Raw genomic sequence first — 19,709 nt, 5'->3', positions numbered from 1 at the left:
TTTATTTTATAGAAACAGTCAGATGCTTGATGAAGATGATATATTGAGTGAGATGCAGAAGTCCCCTGTGGTTAACTTACCTGATAAGACAACTGGTGCCTCACAGCTGCAAGGAAGCCCCGAAATAACCAAGACCAAGTGTCCCACCATAGATCCTATGGTGAGAAACGTAAGAAGCACCATTCTAACCTGGTCTTTATTTCAAGGAGAGAAGAGACAACTGAAATCATGCATGCCTTGGGTTTGTAAGTTAGTCTGTAGAGAAGGGCACGCTAGGCTGCCACCTAGGCTAGTAGGTGATGAATTTCTGTAAGAGCTTTAACCATTGTGGATAGCTATGTTAATGCTAACTCTCTTCCAAGTAAATCCTTTTCAGATTCACTAAGGATGTGTGGTCCTTTAGGAAACTATGGTGTTCTTCTAGTCCTCTTCAGGTGAATGCAGAGCTGTCAGTGAGCACCAGCCAAATCCTACCCAGAGGAAAAGAATCCTCCCAGCCTGGATGCTAGCGGAAAGTCTAAGTGATCAGAGCCTCTCCACGCCTGTTGAGGGTGGAGGTAGGTTTCTGTTTTTGTTGATGTTGACTTTTAAGGAAACATAAAGACAATGTCAAGGTTCTTTTCAGCAAATAGATGTAGAATGGTGGTTGCACATGGTGTAGGTAGCCTGGGACTTAAATTCTGTTCTCTATTTATTTTGAGACATGATCTTAAACTTGTTATGGCCCTGCCTCGGTCTCCTGAGTTTGGCAGTTACAGGTGTGGGCTTGCCATGCCTGCTAACCTACATGTATGTGGAATGTAATTAAAACATAAGCTGTTACTTTATAACGTTTGTCAAACAGCATTCTATCCGTTGGTACCTTGTTGAGCATCTGATAGTCCTCTTATTGCCAGATGCATTGCTAATATATATTCTCAGATGGGGATGTTGGTGTCACATCTGAGATGAAAGGGCACTGCAACCGGAATATTAAACTAATTAATGAAGACAATGCCAGCTGGGTTCACAGTGTTTGTGCTGTGACTTCCTGTGATCTTGTCCCCGTCCAGCTTACTGTCCCAGCAGACGCCTCAGTGACTCGTGTCTTTCTGTGGGTAGGTGTTCACTGTTGCAGCATTTTAGAAATGCTCATTTCCAGTGCCAGCCCCAGGTTTCCCCACAGCACTGTAAAGGAGAGAAGCAGCAGCCGTGAGTGTTCACGCTGTACGCTGTGACTCCGTTGAGCTTGCACACTGGTTCTAATAGGTCTGTGTGGAGGTTATAGAGCGGCTGCCTTTGTATATAGCATTTTACTTCTTTCCAGTTTGTTTTTAAATTTTTCTTCATTTCTTTCTCTTTTATCCAAGTTGTCTACAATTTTGTCAAGTACAGTTTTGACAATTGTTGTTGATATTAAACATTTTTCTTAGTTCTGATAGAAATAGCCTTTCCCTCATTCAGTTTGTTAATAAAAATTAGAGGTTTTAAATGTATTCTCTTTTTCATATTGAAGCTCTTTTCTGCGATCTTTCTCAAGGTTGCTGTTCTAACAAATGTTAAAAGTTAAATGCTTTTCTCACATAGCATTAGCATTTGAATATCAGACTCACTTCTTTTGATAAGTCTCTTTGACTCTGGGTAGTTTTTGTTTTGTTTTGTTTTTTTAGTTTTAGGCATTGAACTCAGGGTCTTATTTGCTGAGCAAAGCTTGCCTCATCTATACTCTGCAGATTTTCTCTTTTTTATTGTCTTTTATTTGTTAAGGATTTTTAAAATTACTGTTTTAAATGTGTCTATAATTATATTTTAGTGTAAAGTCTTTTTAGGGGTTTTAATGTAATTGCTGGCCTAGTAAAATGTATTGAAAACTATTACTCTTCTCTGTTTCCTGCGTGCTGTAATAGAGTACTGTCGAAAAGCAACATTTACTTCCTCACAGTTTTGCAGGCTGTAAATCCAAGGTGTGGCTTATTGATAGCTATCTTCTTTATGTATCATGTCACATACAGACACACACCCACAGACACACACACAGACACACACACTCACACACAGACACACAATACACACAGACACAGAGACACACACACTCATACACAGACACACACACAGAGACATACACATACACACACTCACACACAGACACACACACAGACACACACACTCACACACAGACACACACTTAAACGGGTGGGTGGAAGAGCAGAGATCTCTTCACTTGAGGGCCATAATCCCTCGTCCTCATGACTTAAACGCTTCCCAGAGTTACCACTTCCTATCCCAATCTCATGAGGATTAAGGCACAGTCACATGGGAAATTTGAGACGTAACAAACATCCATTTGTAGCAAATTACCAGTGTCACTTACTTCTCTTGTGCTTTGGAGACATTTTAAACAAAATAATGGTTGCTTAAATACAAGCACCACAACACGACAGTTGGTCTGAGAATGGAAATTCACTAGTGTGAATATGCCAGACACTCGTGTTGAAGAAAAAGAGCAGAATGGTGTAGATTTCAGCATGCTGCTCAGAAGAACATGCAGTTCAAAATGGATGAATTATTGCATAGAGCTGAACAGGAGGTGGGATAATAACATACAGTTAAACAAGGAGGCAGGCTTAGTTAATATCATTAGGAACTGCCTCCGTAGAATGGTCTTCAGGCCATAAATATCCAGGAGGAGAAAGCTGTGGTGAATAGTTTCTGCACACATTGTCAACATTCCATGGAAGGCTTTGCCCAACTCTCATGGAGATGCCCATGCCAACAACACACCTTCATTCACTTAGGGCTTCCTTTGCCCCTACAGCCAGTTTGGCATTTATTCCCTGAACTGCTTCCAGCCCCTTGAATGTTCTTCAGAATAAGGCCAAGAGACCGAGGCCCATAGGCCAGCTCTGGCCCCTGCCTCCTTTGATAAGTAAACCTGTGTTGGAATCCAGCCGTGCTCATCTGTCTGTATCTAATGGCTACTCTCTGTTATGAAGGCAGAGCTGAGCAGCCGTTGTAGACATGTCATGGCCCACAGAGCTTAGAACAACAGTGACTACAGATCGTTTGCACACTTATATCTTAGCTCTCAAGGGACTCTTCAGCTCTTCAGACAAGTTTTGGTTATCTTCATAATTCACTTAGAATATTTGAGCACTAGTTTTATAGGAGGTGTATTTTATGGTTTTGCAGGGCAGATAAAGTCTTTGTCCTCAGGGGGTTCTCAGTGCAGTGTAGCGGACACAGTCAGCCATGAATATTTTTTCTTTGTACAAAGTTTACTTCCTTCATCTTTCTGGATTAGATAATTATGAATTTGTTGTCAGGTGGACACTGACTGAGGTTCACTAACTATACTGAACTTTGGTTACTATACATAATTCCAGGTCCATTATTACTGAGAGCTTTTAATTTACAAAGTACAAAGGGCATTCTCTCTCCGAGGTTTTGGAGTTTCTCATCTACATTTGAAATAATTTAAGTTGGATTCCTAACTGGATGGTGGACATTCAGGATATAAAATTCATTGGGTTACTCTGTGAGCTTTTCTCTTAGAGAAAATTAGTGCTACAATTAAAAAAATCATAACTAATGTGTCAGGCCTCTCTTAGGTCACACCTTATCTCATGCACTTCTGGTGACTCCGAGTTCTTACAGTTTCCCCTTTGTAGACGTAAACGACGTTCTGAGAGTTGTAGTGAAACAGTTACAGCAGGCCCTGTGCAGCATAGCCTGGTACACTCTGGGGCTGGTGTTCTCAGCCACCATGCTGTGGAATGCCGTTTGGGATTTGTAAATGAGTGTCTCCCAGTGGACATTTCTGTAAATGTGATTTTGATTTTGTAGGTGTCCATCTCTCATTCAGGCATGATCCCTTAAGATAGGATCTCTCACTGAATTTGGAGCTTGCTGGGGTTTGGCTTCAGTGGCTGGCATCTGTCCCAAGGGATCTTTTTGTCTTTGCCTCTCCTCCCACACAGTGCTGGGGTTACAGGCCCACAAAGTCCTCCCCCACTTTTCTTTTCTTTTTTTCATTTTGGTGTTGGATATCCACACTCAGATTCTTGAGCTTGCACAGCAAATTATCTTACCCACCGAGCCGTCCCCAGCCTGTGAGCCACTTGCTATTTGATCCTTTTTAGCTATGTGGAGTATTGCCCTTTGAAGATACAGGAAGTCACTTTCTTCTTACTCTTTGTATATGCGTGTTTGTGTGTATGTCAGATAAGGATGTCATCCAGAGGACTGGAAAAGAGGGAACCTGTGGAGATAAAACCCCAGTAAACACATCATGGCATGGGAGAAAGCGATTTATTCCATCAGGAAATTCAAAAAGTGTGTCAGCAGAACAAGATCCTGGGAAGAAATGCAGAAAGTCTGACCAAGAAGGACCAGGTGTTTCATCTGAGGTGATTAAAACTGTGTTGTTTATTTTCTTTGTCAGTTATTTGAGACAGGAATAACTGTTCCTCTCAGCCCTTTGGAGAGGATCAAGTGATAGGCGTGGATCATGTACTGGATTTAAAAAAAAAAAAAAGAAAAGAAAAAAAAAGAAACCCAAGCTGCCTTTTAATTTGTGTTTATGTAGATAAAAACTAGCTCAAATGTTTTTGCCTTACTGAAATACAATTTTAATATAGAGGAATAATTTGCATTGTTTGATATTGTTAGAAATATTTGACAATATTTCACAGTAGAGAAAGGTAGAGACCTCTTGGCACTGGTTTTAATTTGGCCTCTGTTCTGAAGGTCTGGTTGTGTCCTCTGAGGACTTCATAGAAGCACTGTGGTCAGCGTGGCGAGGAGATGGATGGTGGCATGGCTCCTCACAGAGCATGGGGTCACTGTATTCTGCTGTGGCTCTGTGGTGATCAGAGACGTTCATTCCTCTTTTACTGTGTACAGTCCTCTAGAGTGGTCTGGCGGAGCTGACATTTCCTCAGTGCTGGAGATTCAAAAGAAACAAGGCCTGTTTAGTACATGAAGTTTTTATTTTCATTTTTTAACATAGAAGCTATAGCACATTTTATTAACATAAGCCAGGCGTTAAAGACAACAATACTTGTATTTATTCTTTGGGAATTTCGTATACTATACCCCCTCATCTCCCACACCCACCCTCCCCATCCTTCCATCCCTGGCCACCTACCTGAGTTTTCTTCTCCTCTGACCCCCGCCCATCGAGTCCCCTGAGTGCTGCACACAGTTAGTTAGGAGTGAGGTCTACACTGATGTGCACTTGACTCCAGGGTCACACCATTGAAGAGAACTGAGCTCCCCTCCCAGCTGTCACCAATACAAGGGCTCCTCACTGCCGAGAGTTCATGCCCAGTGTCCCCCTCTGTGCTGGCTTCTGGGTAGCCTGAGCTTGCACAGGGCTTGGACATACTGATGCATTCAACTTCATTGAGAGGTGGCCCCAGGACAGGAAGTCTGCACATTTTCTTCCTTTCAGAGTGGTAGCTTAAGGTGACGCTTTTCATGACTTGTAGGCCACTGGCTGAGCTCTGTGGGTCTCTCAGTCTCAGGAAGCCATGCTGGTCCTGCCTTGGAACAGGATCCACTGGGTCATTGAAATGTCTTGTCCCTGAGGTCAGTCTCATGTGCTACCTTCAGATTCACGTCCTCTCCTAGGGAGAGACCTGACTCCTTAGCACCTCTCCCAGCTAGAGAAGTGGATTCAGTCTCTAAGACTCAGTGTTTTCACTTACTAATGGGGCCAAGTGTAATATAATAAGATGAATTCTGGCTCATATATATTTGCCTTTAAATCTTAATAAAATAGAACTTGTCTTATTTAAGCTTCTAGCCTTTATATGCTCTAGTTGAACAGTGAGCATATCAACTCACTTTGTCTATTTTATAAGAAATTATTTAGTTTCAAAAGAGTATATGTTTTAATATGCTTTATCATGAGTAAGTTTGATAATTGTAAGAAAGACTTTAAGAAATACCCTTTTAGCTCATAGTAGGGGAGAAGAAGTAAGCAGATCTGAGTTGTTCAATGTGTTTCCCAGGCCTTGATGATGTCAGGAGAGTGTAACAGCAGGAGGGACCCGAGAGCTCCACTCGGCTGACTGCTCTGCCCTTAGGGATTTACTTCTCTCTGCTCAGTAGAAAGAGGCCCAAGTTCTCATGACCTCTGTGCTGGGCTCTAGTGAAGTTGAACCAGAGAACATGGCTAGAGCTGAAGGCCCAAGCCAGATCCTCCATGTCTGCCAGGTTTCTGTCTTAGGTCTTATCCCTGGAGAGCAGCCAGTCCTGATGGGATAGCACAGTGAAGAACAGGAGACAAGCCCACTCTGAGAGGAAGCAGTAGGTAGGCTCCCCATCTAGCTGATGTGTGGAGACTGTGTGGACCTTACAAGAACCCAGAACAGTATCCAGTAGAGTGGACATTCTCTTAAGAAAGACTGAAAAACGAATTGGAGAGAAGGCAGAAGAGTCACCCTCTGGCCCATTTCCTGTTTATATATAAGCAGTGCCTTAAGTGTACATCTGCAATATGAACTCAAGGAGGAGAACCATTGATGTGTCAGCCTTCAGTACCTGCAGGAAACTGACACCCAAGGTCACACTGCTAGGAAGCTCTAGGCTCAGAGTAGAAGCCTTTGTGCACAGCGGATTCTCCTATTGTGCACCTTGGACTATGAGCGAGTTTTGTGACTAGTACTCTTCTCTTCGTGAAGTTAATTGTTCAGTACAGGATTCTGTCAGGCCTCACAGGTTATGTAAGTGTCCAGCTTATGGCCAGAGTGAGGGCTCTTGAATCGATCAACAGAAAGGTTACTGCTGTGGTGTCCATGCTCCTGTCTCTTCTAACAATGCACACTGAAACCTGCTCTCCCTGTGCAGTAGCTTTTGGAGGTGCTTGCCTGGCAGACTGCACTCAGGAATGGGTTTAAAGTGGCTGAAACAGACTGCAGGAATGGGTTTGCTTCTCTCACCCTGCTGCCACAAGAGACGCAAGGGCTCATCTTCTTGTCTCCTGTCTTGTCAGACATGTTTGTCCTTTCTTCCTTTCTGCCCTAAGATGGCAGAATAGGAAATCTCACATCAGATGCCACCAACTTATCACGATCTTCCCAGAACTCAAAACTGATAGAATATATTTTTGTCACCTATAAATGTCTTAGTCTGATTAAGGCAATGGTATTTCTTTTATGTAATCTAATTAGAACTGCCACAGGCAGCAGAAGGAAACACAACTAAAGCACCTGCCTCAAACTGGTATCACTAAATTATTAGTTATTGCTTACTATTATCAAAGCAAACCCAACATCCTACCACTTAGCACAATGACTTATTATTTCTTAAAAAATCTTTGAGTTAGCTGGGCTCAGTTGGACACTTCTTTATGACATATTTTTGGTATTAGCAGTGGCTAGAGCATTCTAAGTGACTTTGTTCACATGAATGGTGCTTCTGCAAGGACTGATGTGTTATCTGAGAGCTGGCTGTGCCCCCCTTCCACTTACCATTAGGTAGTTGAGACTAAATACCTTTACCTGACAGCTGGATCCCAAGAGGGTAAAGTTAAAAACTGCCAGATGAGAATCCTGCTGAAGAGGTGGAGGAAGCATTGTAGAAGTCAGAGGGGTCAAGGATACGACAGGAAAACCCACAGAATCAACTAATCCGGGCTTTAGTGGCTCACAGAGACTGAACTGACAACCATGGAGCCTGTGTGGGATTGACCTAGGCCCCCTGCACATTTGTAACAGTAGTTCAGCTTGGTCTTCTTGTGGGGCTCCAAACAGTGTGAGCAGGGGCTGTCTCCAACTCTGTGCCTGCCCTTGGGACCATTTCTTCCTACTGGTTTGCCTAGTATAGCCTTGAAAGGAGAGGAGGTGTCTAGTCTTACTGTAACTTGATATTCTATGGCTGCTTGATATCCATGGGAGGCCTCTCCTTTTCTGAAAAGAAAGGGAAGGGGAATGGACACACACACACACACACACACACACACACACACACACACACACACACACTTTGATTCAAACTAAAAATCAGCTTAACCATCTGTCAGATCAGAGGGCTCTAGGATGAAGTTTAAATGTATTGTGACAAGACATGTATCCATGTATCTTTGGATATTATTAAGGGAATTCTTGTTCAAATGCTTCTGTGAAACCAGCATCTTTTTCCTGCTATATTTCTCTTTCAAGGTCAGAAAGCTTACAAAAATGAACTAACATATCGGTGTTTGGAAAAAAAAAAAAAAAAGGCTGTCAGATCATTTAAGGCCAAGGACTAGAACTGGTGTAATGTCATTTCTACTGAACTTTCTAGTCCTGGAAAGTCATGAGGTCCCAGGTGGATGACAGGGTAACTATAAGTTAGAAAGCAAGGGGGGACAAATACATCCTGAGAACCCTTAATTCAAAAATAAAAAAAAAAAAATTAAATACCTCAAACTCTGAGACTTTCTCTGTACTGACAAGATTGTCAACTCAGTTGAGACTTGGATAGTTTCAGACTTTGTTGCTCAGCTGTAAATCTTTATAAGTACTCCAAACTCCAAACCTCAGAAATCGTAAGCATTTCTGGTCCTAAGCATTTGGGGTAAGGGACTGCCAGTCAGCTGTCGACTTTAGAAATTTGGATAGAAGGAATTGCGAGTGGGACCCTTCACAGGAGGGGGGCCTGAAAATGTATTGACCACAGACTCTTTTAGTATCTAGAGAGAGACTGGAAGAGACAAAGTAAAATCTCTGAGACTGGGAAGGGAAATGGTTGTTATGGTGACTTGATGACGAAATGCAGACTTTCAGCCACTTGGGGGCAGCAAGGCGTATGATTGGAAAGGCATCTGTGAAGCAAAGCTTCCGTGCTTGCCATCTGGGTCTGGGGAAAGGAGGAGGGTTAGACAGGCTCCAGGTATCCAGCCGGGATCTTAGAGAACATGTTCGAGACACTATGGATAGAGAATCAGAGGTAGTTTTCAGTTGTGATGTTTTCAGTTTCAGGGAGAGACTTCCCAGGAAGAAAGACAGCTAGTATTTGAACCATCAGTCTGAGGCTTGCGTATGACATGGAATTTTCCACTATTCTCCTGGGAATGTTAATGGAGTTGATACAGGACTTCAGGGCAACATATCAGCATGGCCATTTCTGCCAAGAGCAGCTTGGAAACAATAGATCACCTGGCTGAATCTATGTCAGAGGGAAGGGCTTTATTCTACCCCTTGCAGTATATTAAAACCAGGCCGGTGAGGGGCAGGGAAGTGCTTCCTAGACAAGTTGATAAACTATTTTAATGGTCTTAATGGTATATTCTGGTCTTCCTCAAAGGACCACTAGCCTCATGATCTCTGAAGTCTCAGACACACACCTTTACTTCGTAGGCGATCTTTCTACTGTTACCGTGACTCGCTAGCCTCCCAGGCTTGGTCCTTAACCTGTCCATCAAACCGTAAATAAGCAGAGGCGGATGTTAGTGGACCTGAAGCTCTCATTCTCCTACTTGCTGTAGGTGCACCTTACCTTTTTCCTGCCCCCTTACCCACCAGGTCAGTGTCTTCCTCAAGCTCATGAGCTTTGGAATTGGCACAGATCAAATTTATGTATCAGCAAACTTAAAAATTACTGTGTGTAATGGATTTTGGGATCATTTATGAATAATTGAAACCAAGAATGTTAAATTCTTGAATGCCAAGGATGCTATATATTAATATTGCATGGAGTTCCATAAAGAACATTACGATTTCCAACTTTTGTATCTCTTATTTGATTTTTTTTTTGTTGGGAGTGGTGGTGTCTTAGGTCTCTTTATATAATCCTGGCTGCCCTGGGACTCACTCTATAGACCAGGATGGTCCCAAACTCACAGAGATCTGACTGCCTCTGCCTCTCAAGTGCTGGATTAAAGGTGTATGCCACCATGCCCAGCTGTCTCTCTTATTTGAAATCCCCTAATTTATAGTATTGACATCTGTGATTTTTATGTTTCTTTCTCTCTAAGAAAGTCAGCATTTTATGCATAGTCCTTGTGAGGAACTAAAGGTTAATTTTTAATGAAACAGATTCTTCTTCTGTATGTTCCTTGGAACTACAGAGAGTTAATGATGTGATACATTTCATTCTCTGATTTCATTTCTAAATAGCAGAATAATTCATGCTTATTGCATGTCTTATTTAATTTAGTCATATAATTGCACATATTATTGTAGATAGAATATCCATAAGCATATTTATTAAAGATGAGAACTTCCACTGGACTCATCCTCATTGTTGTACTGATTCTTGTAGTAGTACAAATTCTTCACCTGGATTTATTCAGGCAAACACGCACACGCACACACAAAGATGCACATGGCCTTCGTGTCTTGACCCTTCTCCCGCAGCGTCTCAAGTGTTTTGGTGATGACTATGTGTGACTGCACTTGGCTATGAGAATTTTTTTAATTTAAATTTTTTGAGAGTCTGATGCTTGAATACTATATTTACATAATTTCTCCTCCCTTCCCCACTTCCACTTAAGTTTATGACCCCTTCCTCTTTAATTATTGTTAAAGGCACATGCACACATACAACCTACATTTGTTTATATGTACGTGTGTGTAAGCCTTCCCCCTGGGACTCACCCCCGGATAAAACTGATTCTCCCTCTCAGCAGCAGTTGGTTGCCTGCAGCTTGTCATAGGGTGAGGTCTTGTTACATTTTCCTTTTCTCTATGTTGGCACATCAAGTGGTCTTCATTTAGGCAACCGTATTGTTGAGGTTTGGTGAGTACAGCTTCCTGTCATGTCTAGTAGACATCGTCTGTGGTGAGTCTGTGGTCCTCTGCCTCTTACAGTCTTCCATGACTTCCCCTGAGCCTTCGGTGTGTGAGTCGGGTCTGGGCAACCCGCTGTCACTTGTCTGTGTTCTGACTGACTGCAGATCTGAAACATTAAACACCAGCATAGAATGATACTGTTCTCTAGTTAAAAGAAGCCTCAGAGGAGCTAGGAAAATGCCTCAGTGGGTAAGAACACTCACTTACTCTGAAAGCACGAGAACCCAAGTTCAAATCTCCAGCACCCACATGAAAAGCCAGGCACAGCTTCACTTGCCTGTCACCCCAACATTAGAGGGAAGGGATAGGCAGAGCCTGAGAGCTCTCTGGCCAGCAGCCTAGCCAAAAAGGCAGAGTTTGGATCCGGGGAGATCCTGTTTTGAGCTAGTAGTTTGAAGAGTAAGAGGGAAAGACACTGGAGGTCTTGCTCTGGCCTCTGCATGTGCATATGTGAGCGTGCATGCACTGCCCCTATAGACACATCAAGAAGATAAATAAAACCACCTTTTAAAAGCAAGCCTGTCACACCACCATTAATTCAACATCTCCACAATATTTTATAGAAAAGGTGTATTCTAATTTATTTTATAATTTTCAATGTGTTTCTTTGCTCTGAAATAAATTTTATGATGTTGAGTGGGATTGTCCCCCCTCCCCCAACTTCTGCTGCCACAGTATCCCATGTTTGGAATGAACCCTAGAGGTGAGAGTCACCCCTTTCCCATGGGCATGAGAGTTGTTAACCCTTTCACCTCCAGGCTTGTACAAAGATTCCTGAGAAGCTGGGCCCTTTAAGGCTCAGGGGGGCACAGTGCTTCTGATAATCACTTTCTTTATTTTTAAGGATGGAGAATGACTTGCAGAGTCTAAAAATGCCACAGGAACAATAATCTAACAAGTTCTGGGCTATTTGCTCAGCTGCCAGACTTATTGACTCACCCACTGTAGAACAGGAATGAAGGAAACAGGAGAACTGTCAAGCGGGCTGGAGTTGGGGTGTGGTGGGGAAACTTGGAAGTAGAGTGTATGGTTTGCAGGGATGTAACATAAAGATGCCACCACTCAAGGGTGAGTTACAAGAAGTAGCCAACTGACTGTTTTTGCTAGATTCTCTGCTGCTGCCCAGAGCCATGATAAGATCTCCACTCCATTGGGAGTGTGATTAGCCAGAATGAGTAGTATTTTGAAGTCATACTTTTTAAAAAAATATTGAAACATTTAAATAGTTAGTCCAAAAGAAGTCATCTGAATAATATGTTAAGAAATTTGAAATATACTTGGGAGGCAGAGGCAGGTGGATTTCTGAGTTCGAGGCCAGCCTGGTCTACAGAGTGAGCTCCAGGACAGCCAGGGCTACACAGAGAAACCCTGTCTCGAAAAACCAAAAAAAAAAAAAAAAAAAAAAAAAAAAAAAAGAAATTTGAAATTAGCTATTAGTACTAAAATCAGCTTTTGCCAGATGGCAGCCAACAGCCCCAAAGCCTTGCTTAGAGACGGAGGGGAACATTCATGAGTGTTGGTGTGTGCTCTGTGTATCTTTGACGTGGTTAACAAGGAGACTTGTGTTAAACGAGCAATGTCTGCTTCACAGAGAGGGGAGCACTTGCGAGACCCTTTTTAAAGACTAGGCTTACTCATTATGCCAGTGGACAGGACAAATTAAAAAGGTATACTATGGTGACTAGAATATCTCCTTGGTTCAGTGCACCTTTTTTGTCAATTTTTTAATTTTTGAGAATTTTGTGTGAGTACCATACATCTCTACTCCCCCTTCCCGCTCTTCCTGGAGCTGTACTCCCTCTCAAATTCACGGTCTTCTCCTTCTTCCCTTCTGTTATTATTTATCAGAATATAATCTAGTGTTGCCTATCTGCACATGGGCAAAGTGCTAACCACTAGGCCATGGGCAGCCTACCAGGAGGTTCATCCCTAGAGAAAAGTGACTGTCCCTCAGTAAGCTGTCTCCTGCCTGGAGCGCCTCAACCAGGGACAGGACCTTATGAACTGGATGGCATCCATCCATGCAGGGATGCTGACTAGTGTGGTCAGTCTTGTGCAGGCAGCCATGACACAAGAATTGATGAGCGGTCTGTTCCTGCCATGTCCAGAAGACACATCACAGCAGCCTCTCTGCTCTCACGGTCTTCTGACCCTCTCTTCTGCAGTGTCCCCTGAGCCTTGGGTGTAGGGATTGGATTGTAGATGTCTCACCAGATGGTGAGATCTTGATCACAGCTGTAGTTGTCTGGGAAGAGAAGCCCTTTAATGAGAAGAGCAGTAATCTGTAGGCATGAGGGTCAGTATTATAAAGCAGTTATATATTTTATCCATTTAGATGGTGGTCGGTGGCTCTCTAGGCTTAACTGGCTAACCTGACACTTTTATCAGATCATGTCACAGGAAAGTTACTTGCTTTCTGCAGCTGGTGGTAGCATTCCCTCACACAGATTCATCTGTAGATGTGAGCCAATTTTGTCATTCTGCCCTGTGAAGAATACCATAGCTTAGAGAGAAGTTCCAAGGTCACTTTAAAGAAATTAAAAGGATAGTGCCATGTAAGAGCTTTTTGAGTGAGATTATGTGACAGTGAACTAGAGTATCTTCCTGTAGTTGGGTGATGGAGGCGCACGCCTTTAATCCCAGCATTGGGAGGCAGAGGCAGGCACATGTCTGAGTTCCAGGCCAGCCTGGTCTACATAGTGAGTTTCAGGACAGCCAGGTCTACACAGTTGACCCTGTCTCAGAAAATAAGAAAAAAGCAAAACCAAAATGATAACAAAAAGAAATAGAGCATCTTCTCAGGTTTCTTTTGTATGTTTTCTAGCTATTGTTACTAAATATCTGACAGAGTTGTAGAGGTTCATTGTAGCTGTAAATTGATACTGTAAGAACTATAAATTGTTAAAGTTTCTAAACTAAAAACAGAAAATGGTATCTTAGTAACTTTAAAATAAGCTTAAAGTTTTAAGGTTTTTTTTTTTTTTTTTTTTTATCATGGAACTTGTATTTTTGTCCTCTTAGACTTTAATTTATATATTTCTTTTTTTAAAAAGGTTCCTTTTTTTTTTTTTTTCCTTTTTGGTGTTTTGAGGCAGGATTTCTCTGTGTAGCTCAGTCTGTAGAACGCACTGGCCTTGAACTCAGAGATTGCCTGCCTCTGCCTCCCAAGTGCTGGGATTAAAGGCTGTGCCACCACTGCCTGGCATTTGCCTTTTTAAAATGATGCCTTTTCTGTATTTCTTTTACAGGATGTTCCAGAATCATCATTTTCAGTCACAGTAAGTGGCCCAGATGTGGATATTGTGAAGACAAATAAACGGAGTGATGCAACTTCAATAGAGGAACTTGACGAAGTCTCTAAATATAAAGCCATCACCAAACCAACCACAAATAAAGAGGTCAGGACAGTGAGCCATCCCGAGAGTCAAAGCAAGTTGCTTCCTGAGAAATCTCAAGGATGCCACCCTGAGTCTAGCTCTGCTCCCTCCAGTCCTGATGCTTCACACACAGACACAGCTGATTCAGTTCGAGGCTGTTCAGAAGAAAGCAAGGTCCGGAGGACGTCCTGCATGTATGGGGCCAACTGCTACAGGTAGGGTGGACCTGAAGGCAGCACGTCATCCCAATGCTTCTATGCTGTTCTATACTGTGTGTGTTAAAAGCCTAATAAACCATTGCCTTACGGTCAGGTGCTTTGCTGTATCTCTACTGGATCGTGCTTTCCCAATGTGCATTCTGGTAAGTCCTGCCAGAAGCTTTTAGGATGCAATGGGGACTTAAATGTTTTATGGGGAGACATGCTGACTAACGCAAGAACCTGAATACTGGGGAATCTAGACTTAAAAACACACAGACTTAAATACCTGCTTGCTTAATAGCTTAACTTTAAAGAGATGCTTTTGGAAATAATTATTTTATTGTTTACTAAGGTAATTTTAGATTGTTTAGGCACTGTATTATATTTCATTATTTTTCACATTTTTCTATAAAATAGAAAATTTTCTACTTCAATGCATTCAAGTCATAATCTTAGTTTGAGAGTGTGGCATACTCTGTAAGGTTTATGGCAGCATGTGCTAGTTGGTCTGTTTCTGTTGGTGGCCATCCTGTTTGTTAAGCTGTGTCTGTGCTGTGCACCTGGTGTCGTGTACACAGAGCTGTACGTGTGTGTGCACAGCGCTGTACATGTGTGTCCTCAGTACTGTACGTGTGTGTGCACGGCACTGTACGTGTACTCAGTACTATACACGTGTATGCACAGCACTGTGTGTGTGTACTCAGTACTGTACGTGTGTGTGCACAGCACTGTACGTGTACTCAGTACTATACACGTGTATGCACAGCACTGTACGTGTGTACTCAGTACTGTACATGTGTGTGCACAGCACTGTATGTGTGTACTCAGTACTGTACGTGTGTGTGCACAGCACTGTACTTGTGTACTCAGTACTGTACACGTGTGTGCACAGCACTGTACGTGTGTACTCAGTACTGTATGTGTGTGTGCTCAGCACTGTATGTGTGTACTCAGTACTGTACGTGTGTGTACAGCTCTGTACATGTGTGTACTCAGTACTGTACGTGTGTGTGTACAGCACTGTACGTGTGTTCTCAGTACTGTGTGTGTACAGCTCTGTACATGTGTGTACTCAGTACTGTACGTGTGTGTGCACAGCTTATGTTCACCATGGATTCTGTTCATTTCTCACTCTCGTCTTCCTCTTTAAAACACATTGTCATTTTAGCAGTAGAGTAACTATATTTTTCACTTTCAACAGTTTTGAGTTTTAGATTTATGCATGATATTGTCTGTGGAATGTCCTTATGCCTAGAATATAATGTAAAAATCTACAGCAGATTATGAACAATCTCTTACTTTGGATTTTGAAAAGTCTTGTTTTGTGTTTGTGTTAGTTGGCTAAAGTGGCCGTAATGGAATACCACAGCCTGGCGTGCCATGGAATACCACAGCCTGGCGTGCCATGGAATACCACAGCCTGGTGGCCTCACTTAGAGAGTTGCCTTCTCTCCAGAGGTTCTGGACATTAGAAATGCTAGCTGGGTTCCAGAGCTGACAAGCCTGCCTTCTCTTCTTGCCATCATTGGGGGTGGCTGCTTCCTTGGTGCCTTTTCTCTGCAGAGCATCCTCTGGTGTCTCTTCCTCACCTAGGAAAATGCCAGGCACTGTGTTGGGGCCTCGGCATTATGACATCACTGAATCTTAATTGTTTCTCTCGTAGGTACATTGGACATTAGCACTTCTAACACAGGAGTTTTGAGGGGACACAAATTCAGTGAATAGCAGGATTCAACCCTGTCATTCCCTTTTGTTAAAAGGGGTAAATGCTTTATCAAATAAAAATTTATTTCCTTATACTTTATAATGATGTGTTAGTTTTAATTACTCTTAGCTATATGCAGTAACTAACTTTTCACAATTTTGGAGTAAAGAATGCCTGAAATTTGTTTAAATTGAAATGTTTGTATTTGTAATCAAGAGAAGAGGTAACTTTTATTGAAATGCTTATATTTATAAACAAGGGGGGAGAATGGCATTTTGAATTTGAGATATATCCACATACCCACATACATACATATCTATAAAATCATTGCAAACATCTTCCTGTTCCTCAGCCTCTGTATTATTGCTGTAAATTCTCCCTTCTATCAAAGGATAATATCCCAAGTCTCTATATTTTCTAAATTTACATTCCTCTTTGCTTTTTGTTTTAATTTTTAAAAATCAATATATAAAGTAATGGGTTTTATTATAATATTTGCATATATATTTATTATAATTTATTATAATTTATCCCCTCTGATGTCCTCTATGCTCCTTTTTGTTTTTTGAGATAGGGTCTTCCTATATATACTATAGTTCTAGCTGTCCTGGGACTTGCTGTGTAGGCCAGGCTTGGCCTTGAACTCACAGAAATCCTCCTGCCTCTGACTCTGAGTTCTGGGCTTAAAGGCGTGCGCCACCATGCTGGCTCTCTGTGTGCCTCCTGCCCTTTCCTTAACTTGCTGGTTCTCTTCCCTGCCCAAATAACCCCTTTTTGCCCTCATCTCATGGCCATTAAGTCACCCTCGCTCTTTCCCTTCTCCTTGAAGATCCAGCTCCCTCTTCAGCCTCTTTGTAGTTTAATGACCCGTAACTCCGCCCCCAGTATAGGTTTCACATATGAGAAAAGTGTAGTGTTTGTCCATCTCAGGCTGGCTCATTTCACTTAACATGGTTTGCAGTTCCCTCCATTTCCCTGCGAATGTTATAATATTTAGAATGTGACTCTCATAAGTATGCAGTCCCTGGAGACCACAGAACATTATTGTTGTTAATGATCAAATGCAGAAACAAGGAGGAGAAGCCAGCTGCTTTTTCTTAAGCATGCATTACATCCTTATGAATTTTATATTGGCACTAAAGAGTATATGAGGGCCAGTGGGATGGCTCAGTGTCTATGCTAGGTAATTCTTTTTGTTGTCATCGTCATCATCATCATCATCATCATTAATTTTGTCAACTTGACACAAGCCAGAGTCATCTGAGAGGAGGGAACTTCAGCTGAAGAATGATGCCTCCATGAAGCTGGGCCGTGGGCAAGACTTTGGGACATTGTTTTGATTGATGAGATGGCCCCACACGTTGTGGACAGTGTTAACCCTGAGCAGGTAGTCTTGAGTTGTATAAGAGAGCAGGCTGAGCAAGCCTTGAAGAGTGAGCAAGCCAGGAGGCAGCATCCCTCCATGGTCTCTGCGTCAGGTCCTGCCTCCAGCTTCCTGCCCTGATCTCCTTCCATGGTGAAGTGTGGCCTCAGAGTTGTGAGTGGAAGTAAACCCTTTTTCCCCAAGTTACTTTTGGTCATGATGTTTTATCATAGCTATCAAAATCAGACGAAGGCAGTGGGCACTTGTCACCAAGTCTTGTGACCTGAGTCGGGTCCCTAAAACACACATAGTCCAGGGAAAGAGTGACCCCCCCCCCCCATATAGATGAATAACTAAATGCAAAGAAGATTTTTAAAAGATGTTAAGATATATTATTTATAATATGTGAAAAATATTTTCATTGTTATTTTATTTTTTCTTTTTGTAATTGTTATTTTAAATAAATAAATAAATGTACTTTTCTTATTTCTTATTGTGTGTAGCTTTTGCTACCCTGTGTAAGCACCACACTGCCAACTCCCACCCAGCTAATACTGGATCCACGAATGAAAAACACAGACACACACAGTTGTTCAATTTCAACTTGCCTTTTTGGCACAATTGCTGGGTTCTTCTTATCTCCTGCCTGGAGAAACAAGCTCTTATCATTATTCTTAGCTCCACACCTCTCCACCTGCCCTCAATATTAGTTGCTCAGTTACATCTAGTTCAAACTAAACACTCCCAAACACCCGCCTGCCTGTAGGAGCGGCCAGTGACCACTCTGCCCCAGATCTCACATGGCTCCTTGGTTTTTCTCTCCAAAGCATTATGAACTCTCCCCCTCCCCCCACCGCCTCTTTCTCTCCCCTGTCTGTATCTTCCTGTGGGGACCTGGAAGTCCCACCTATTCCTTCCACCCAGGAATTGGCACATGGCTTCTTTAGTGATAGATCAAGAACCAATTGTGTAACAGGACCTTAACATCAGAACCACCCCTACAATTTCTCATTTTAAATTTCTACCAGGGTAAACACCCCACATAAACAGAAGGCACTCAAACTCTAATAATAAGTTTTAAGAGCATAAGAGAAACCTGAACCAAAGAGTTTGAAAAATGTTTCTAGAAGACAGGATAGTATACTTTGTATAGTCAAAAGAGTTTAAAAATCAGAAACATAGGGTCTTTTTAGAATGCTGGTAATGTTTTCATCTTAGCATAGGATGCAGAATCTCTAAAGGCTGTAGATGCTTGTGTTTGTTGTATACCTACATGAACAATACAATGCTGACAAACTCACCTTTTATACATGTCATTGGGCATATGACACCGAGAGACCTGTTCTGTCTCATTGTCCCTGCTCAAGAAGGGGAGGGACCTAAGAAAATGAAGCCCATAAAACTTTATTCAGAACCCCAGACAATTTATACTATAGGGTTAAGAAAGGTCACAGGAGTAGAGTGTAAAGTTCTCATGGATTCAGGCGGAATACAATTACAGAACCTGGCTGTTCTCCCATAGAGGTGTACAGCGGGTAGTTGAAACATTTAATTGACTAGCGGCAGCAGGAATGAGTATTTGAAGTAAACTTAGTCTTATCTTCTACACCTGGCAGGAGACAGAAACATCTTCCAAGATCAGTTCTGCGTTTTGAATAAACTGAAATCAGAAGACTTCTTTTCTCAGAGTGTTTATTCTCACAAGCACCCAGAATTCTCTCCACAGGACTGCATTCCTGGCCCATTTTCCAGCAACCAGATGTCAAGTTGGTTGGCAACGTGCCGTAGAGATGTCACCTGTGCTTATGTCATCAGCATGGACATTTGGTTTCTTTCTGGGATAACCAGCTACTGGGTTGGTTTCACTCTACAGCCATTACTAACCCATAGCCTCCTATTATTTTTTTTCCTCTGACAGTATGTTTATTGTCTCACAGGAAGAATCCTCTTCATTTTCAACACTTCAGCCACCCTGGTGACAGTGATTATGGAGATGAACACGTCACAGACGAAGGTGTGACTGGTGACAGGCCTGAGTGTCCCTATGGGGCATCTTGTTACAGGTAAGGAGGCTGAACCATGTGACTGCACTGTGCCCTAAATGCTTCTTAGCCAAGTCAGACAGCATGACTGGAGCCCCCGTCTGAGCCTGCAGCATAGTTTTCATTAAGTTTATCCGAGACACAGGTATTCTCTCATGTAATTCTAAATCGTTATTAATTTTATAAGTACCTGAAGCTTTTCTGTATTTCTGTCTAAAATGCAATCAGGTTTATTTATAAGGCATTCCAATACATGCTCTATGAA

General features: G+C 42.2%; 1 protein-coding gene across 5 annotated transcripts in view; it reads left to right on the top strand.

Moving 5' to 3' along the window:
* Nucleotides 1–19,709, top strand: part of Aplf (aprataxin and PNKP like factor) — a 47,674-nt gene that overhangs the window by 14,366 nt on the left and 13,599 nt on the right. For 3 of the 5 annotated variants that reach the window (XR_013112500.1, XM_076940068.1, XM_076940069.1), the window contains exons 4-8: nucleotides 13–169; nucleotides 425–557; nucleotides 4,201–4,385; nucleotides 14,006–14,349; nucleotides 19,340–19,465. Coding sequence is in view for 4 of the 5 variants with exons in the window: in XM_076940068.1 (XP_076796183.1) it covers nucleotides 13–169; nucleotides 425–557; nucleotides 4,201–4,385; nucleotides 14,006–14,349; nucleotides 19,340–19,465 (945 nt within the window). In the remaining variant the exon portion in view is untranslated. Of the gene's footprint in view, nucleotides 1–12; nucleotides 170–424; nucleotides 558–4,200; nucleotides 4,386–14,005; nucleotides 14,350–14,446; nucleotides 15,992–19,339; nucleotides 19,466–19,709 lie in introns of those variants that run through there. The other 2 variants (XM_034512558.2, XM_076940070.1) reach the window with 2 other exon arrangements.

This window comes from Arvicanthis niloticus, chromosome 9 (assembly GCF_011762505.2).
Source record: "Arvicanthis niloticus isolate mArvNil1 chromosome 9, mArvNil1.pat.X, whole genome shotgun sequence".
Classification (NCBI taxonomy): Eukaryota; Metazoa; Chordata; class Mammalia; order Rodentia; family Muridae; genus Arvicanthis; species Arvicanthis niloticus.
This window is presented reverse-complemented; position numbering and strand designations above follow the sequence as displayed.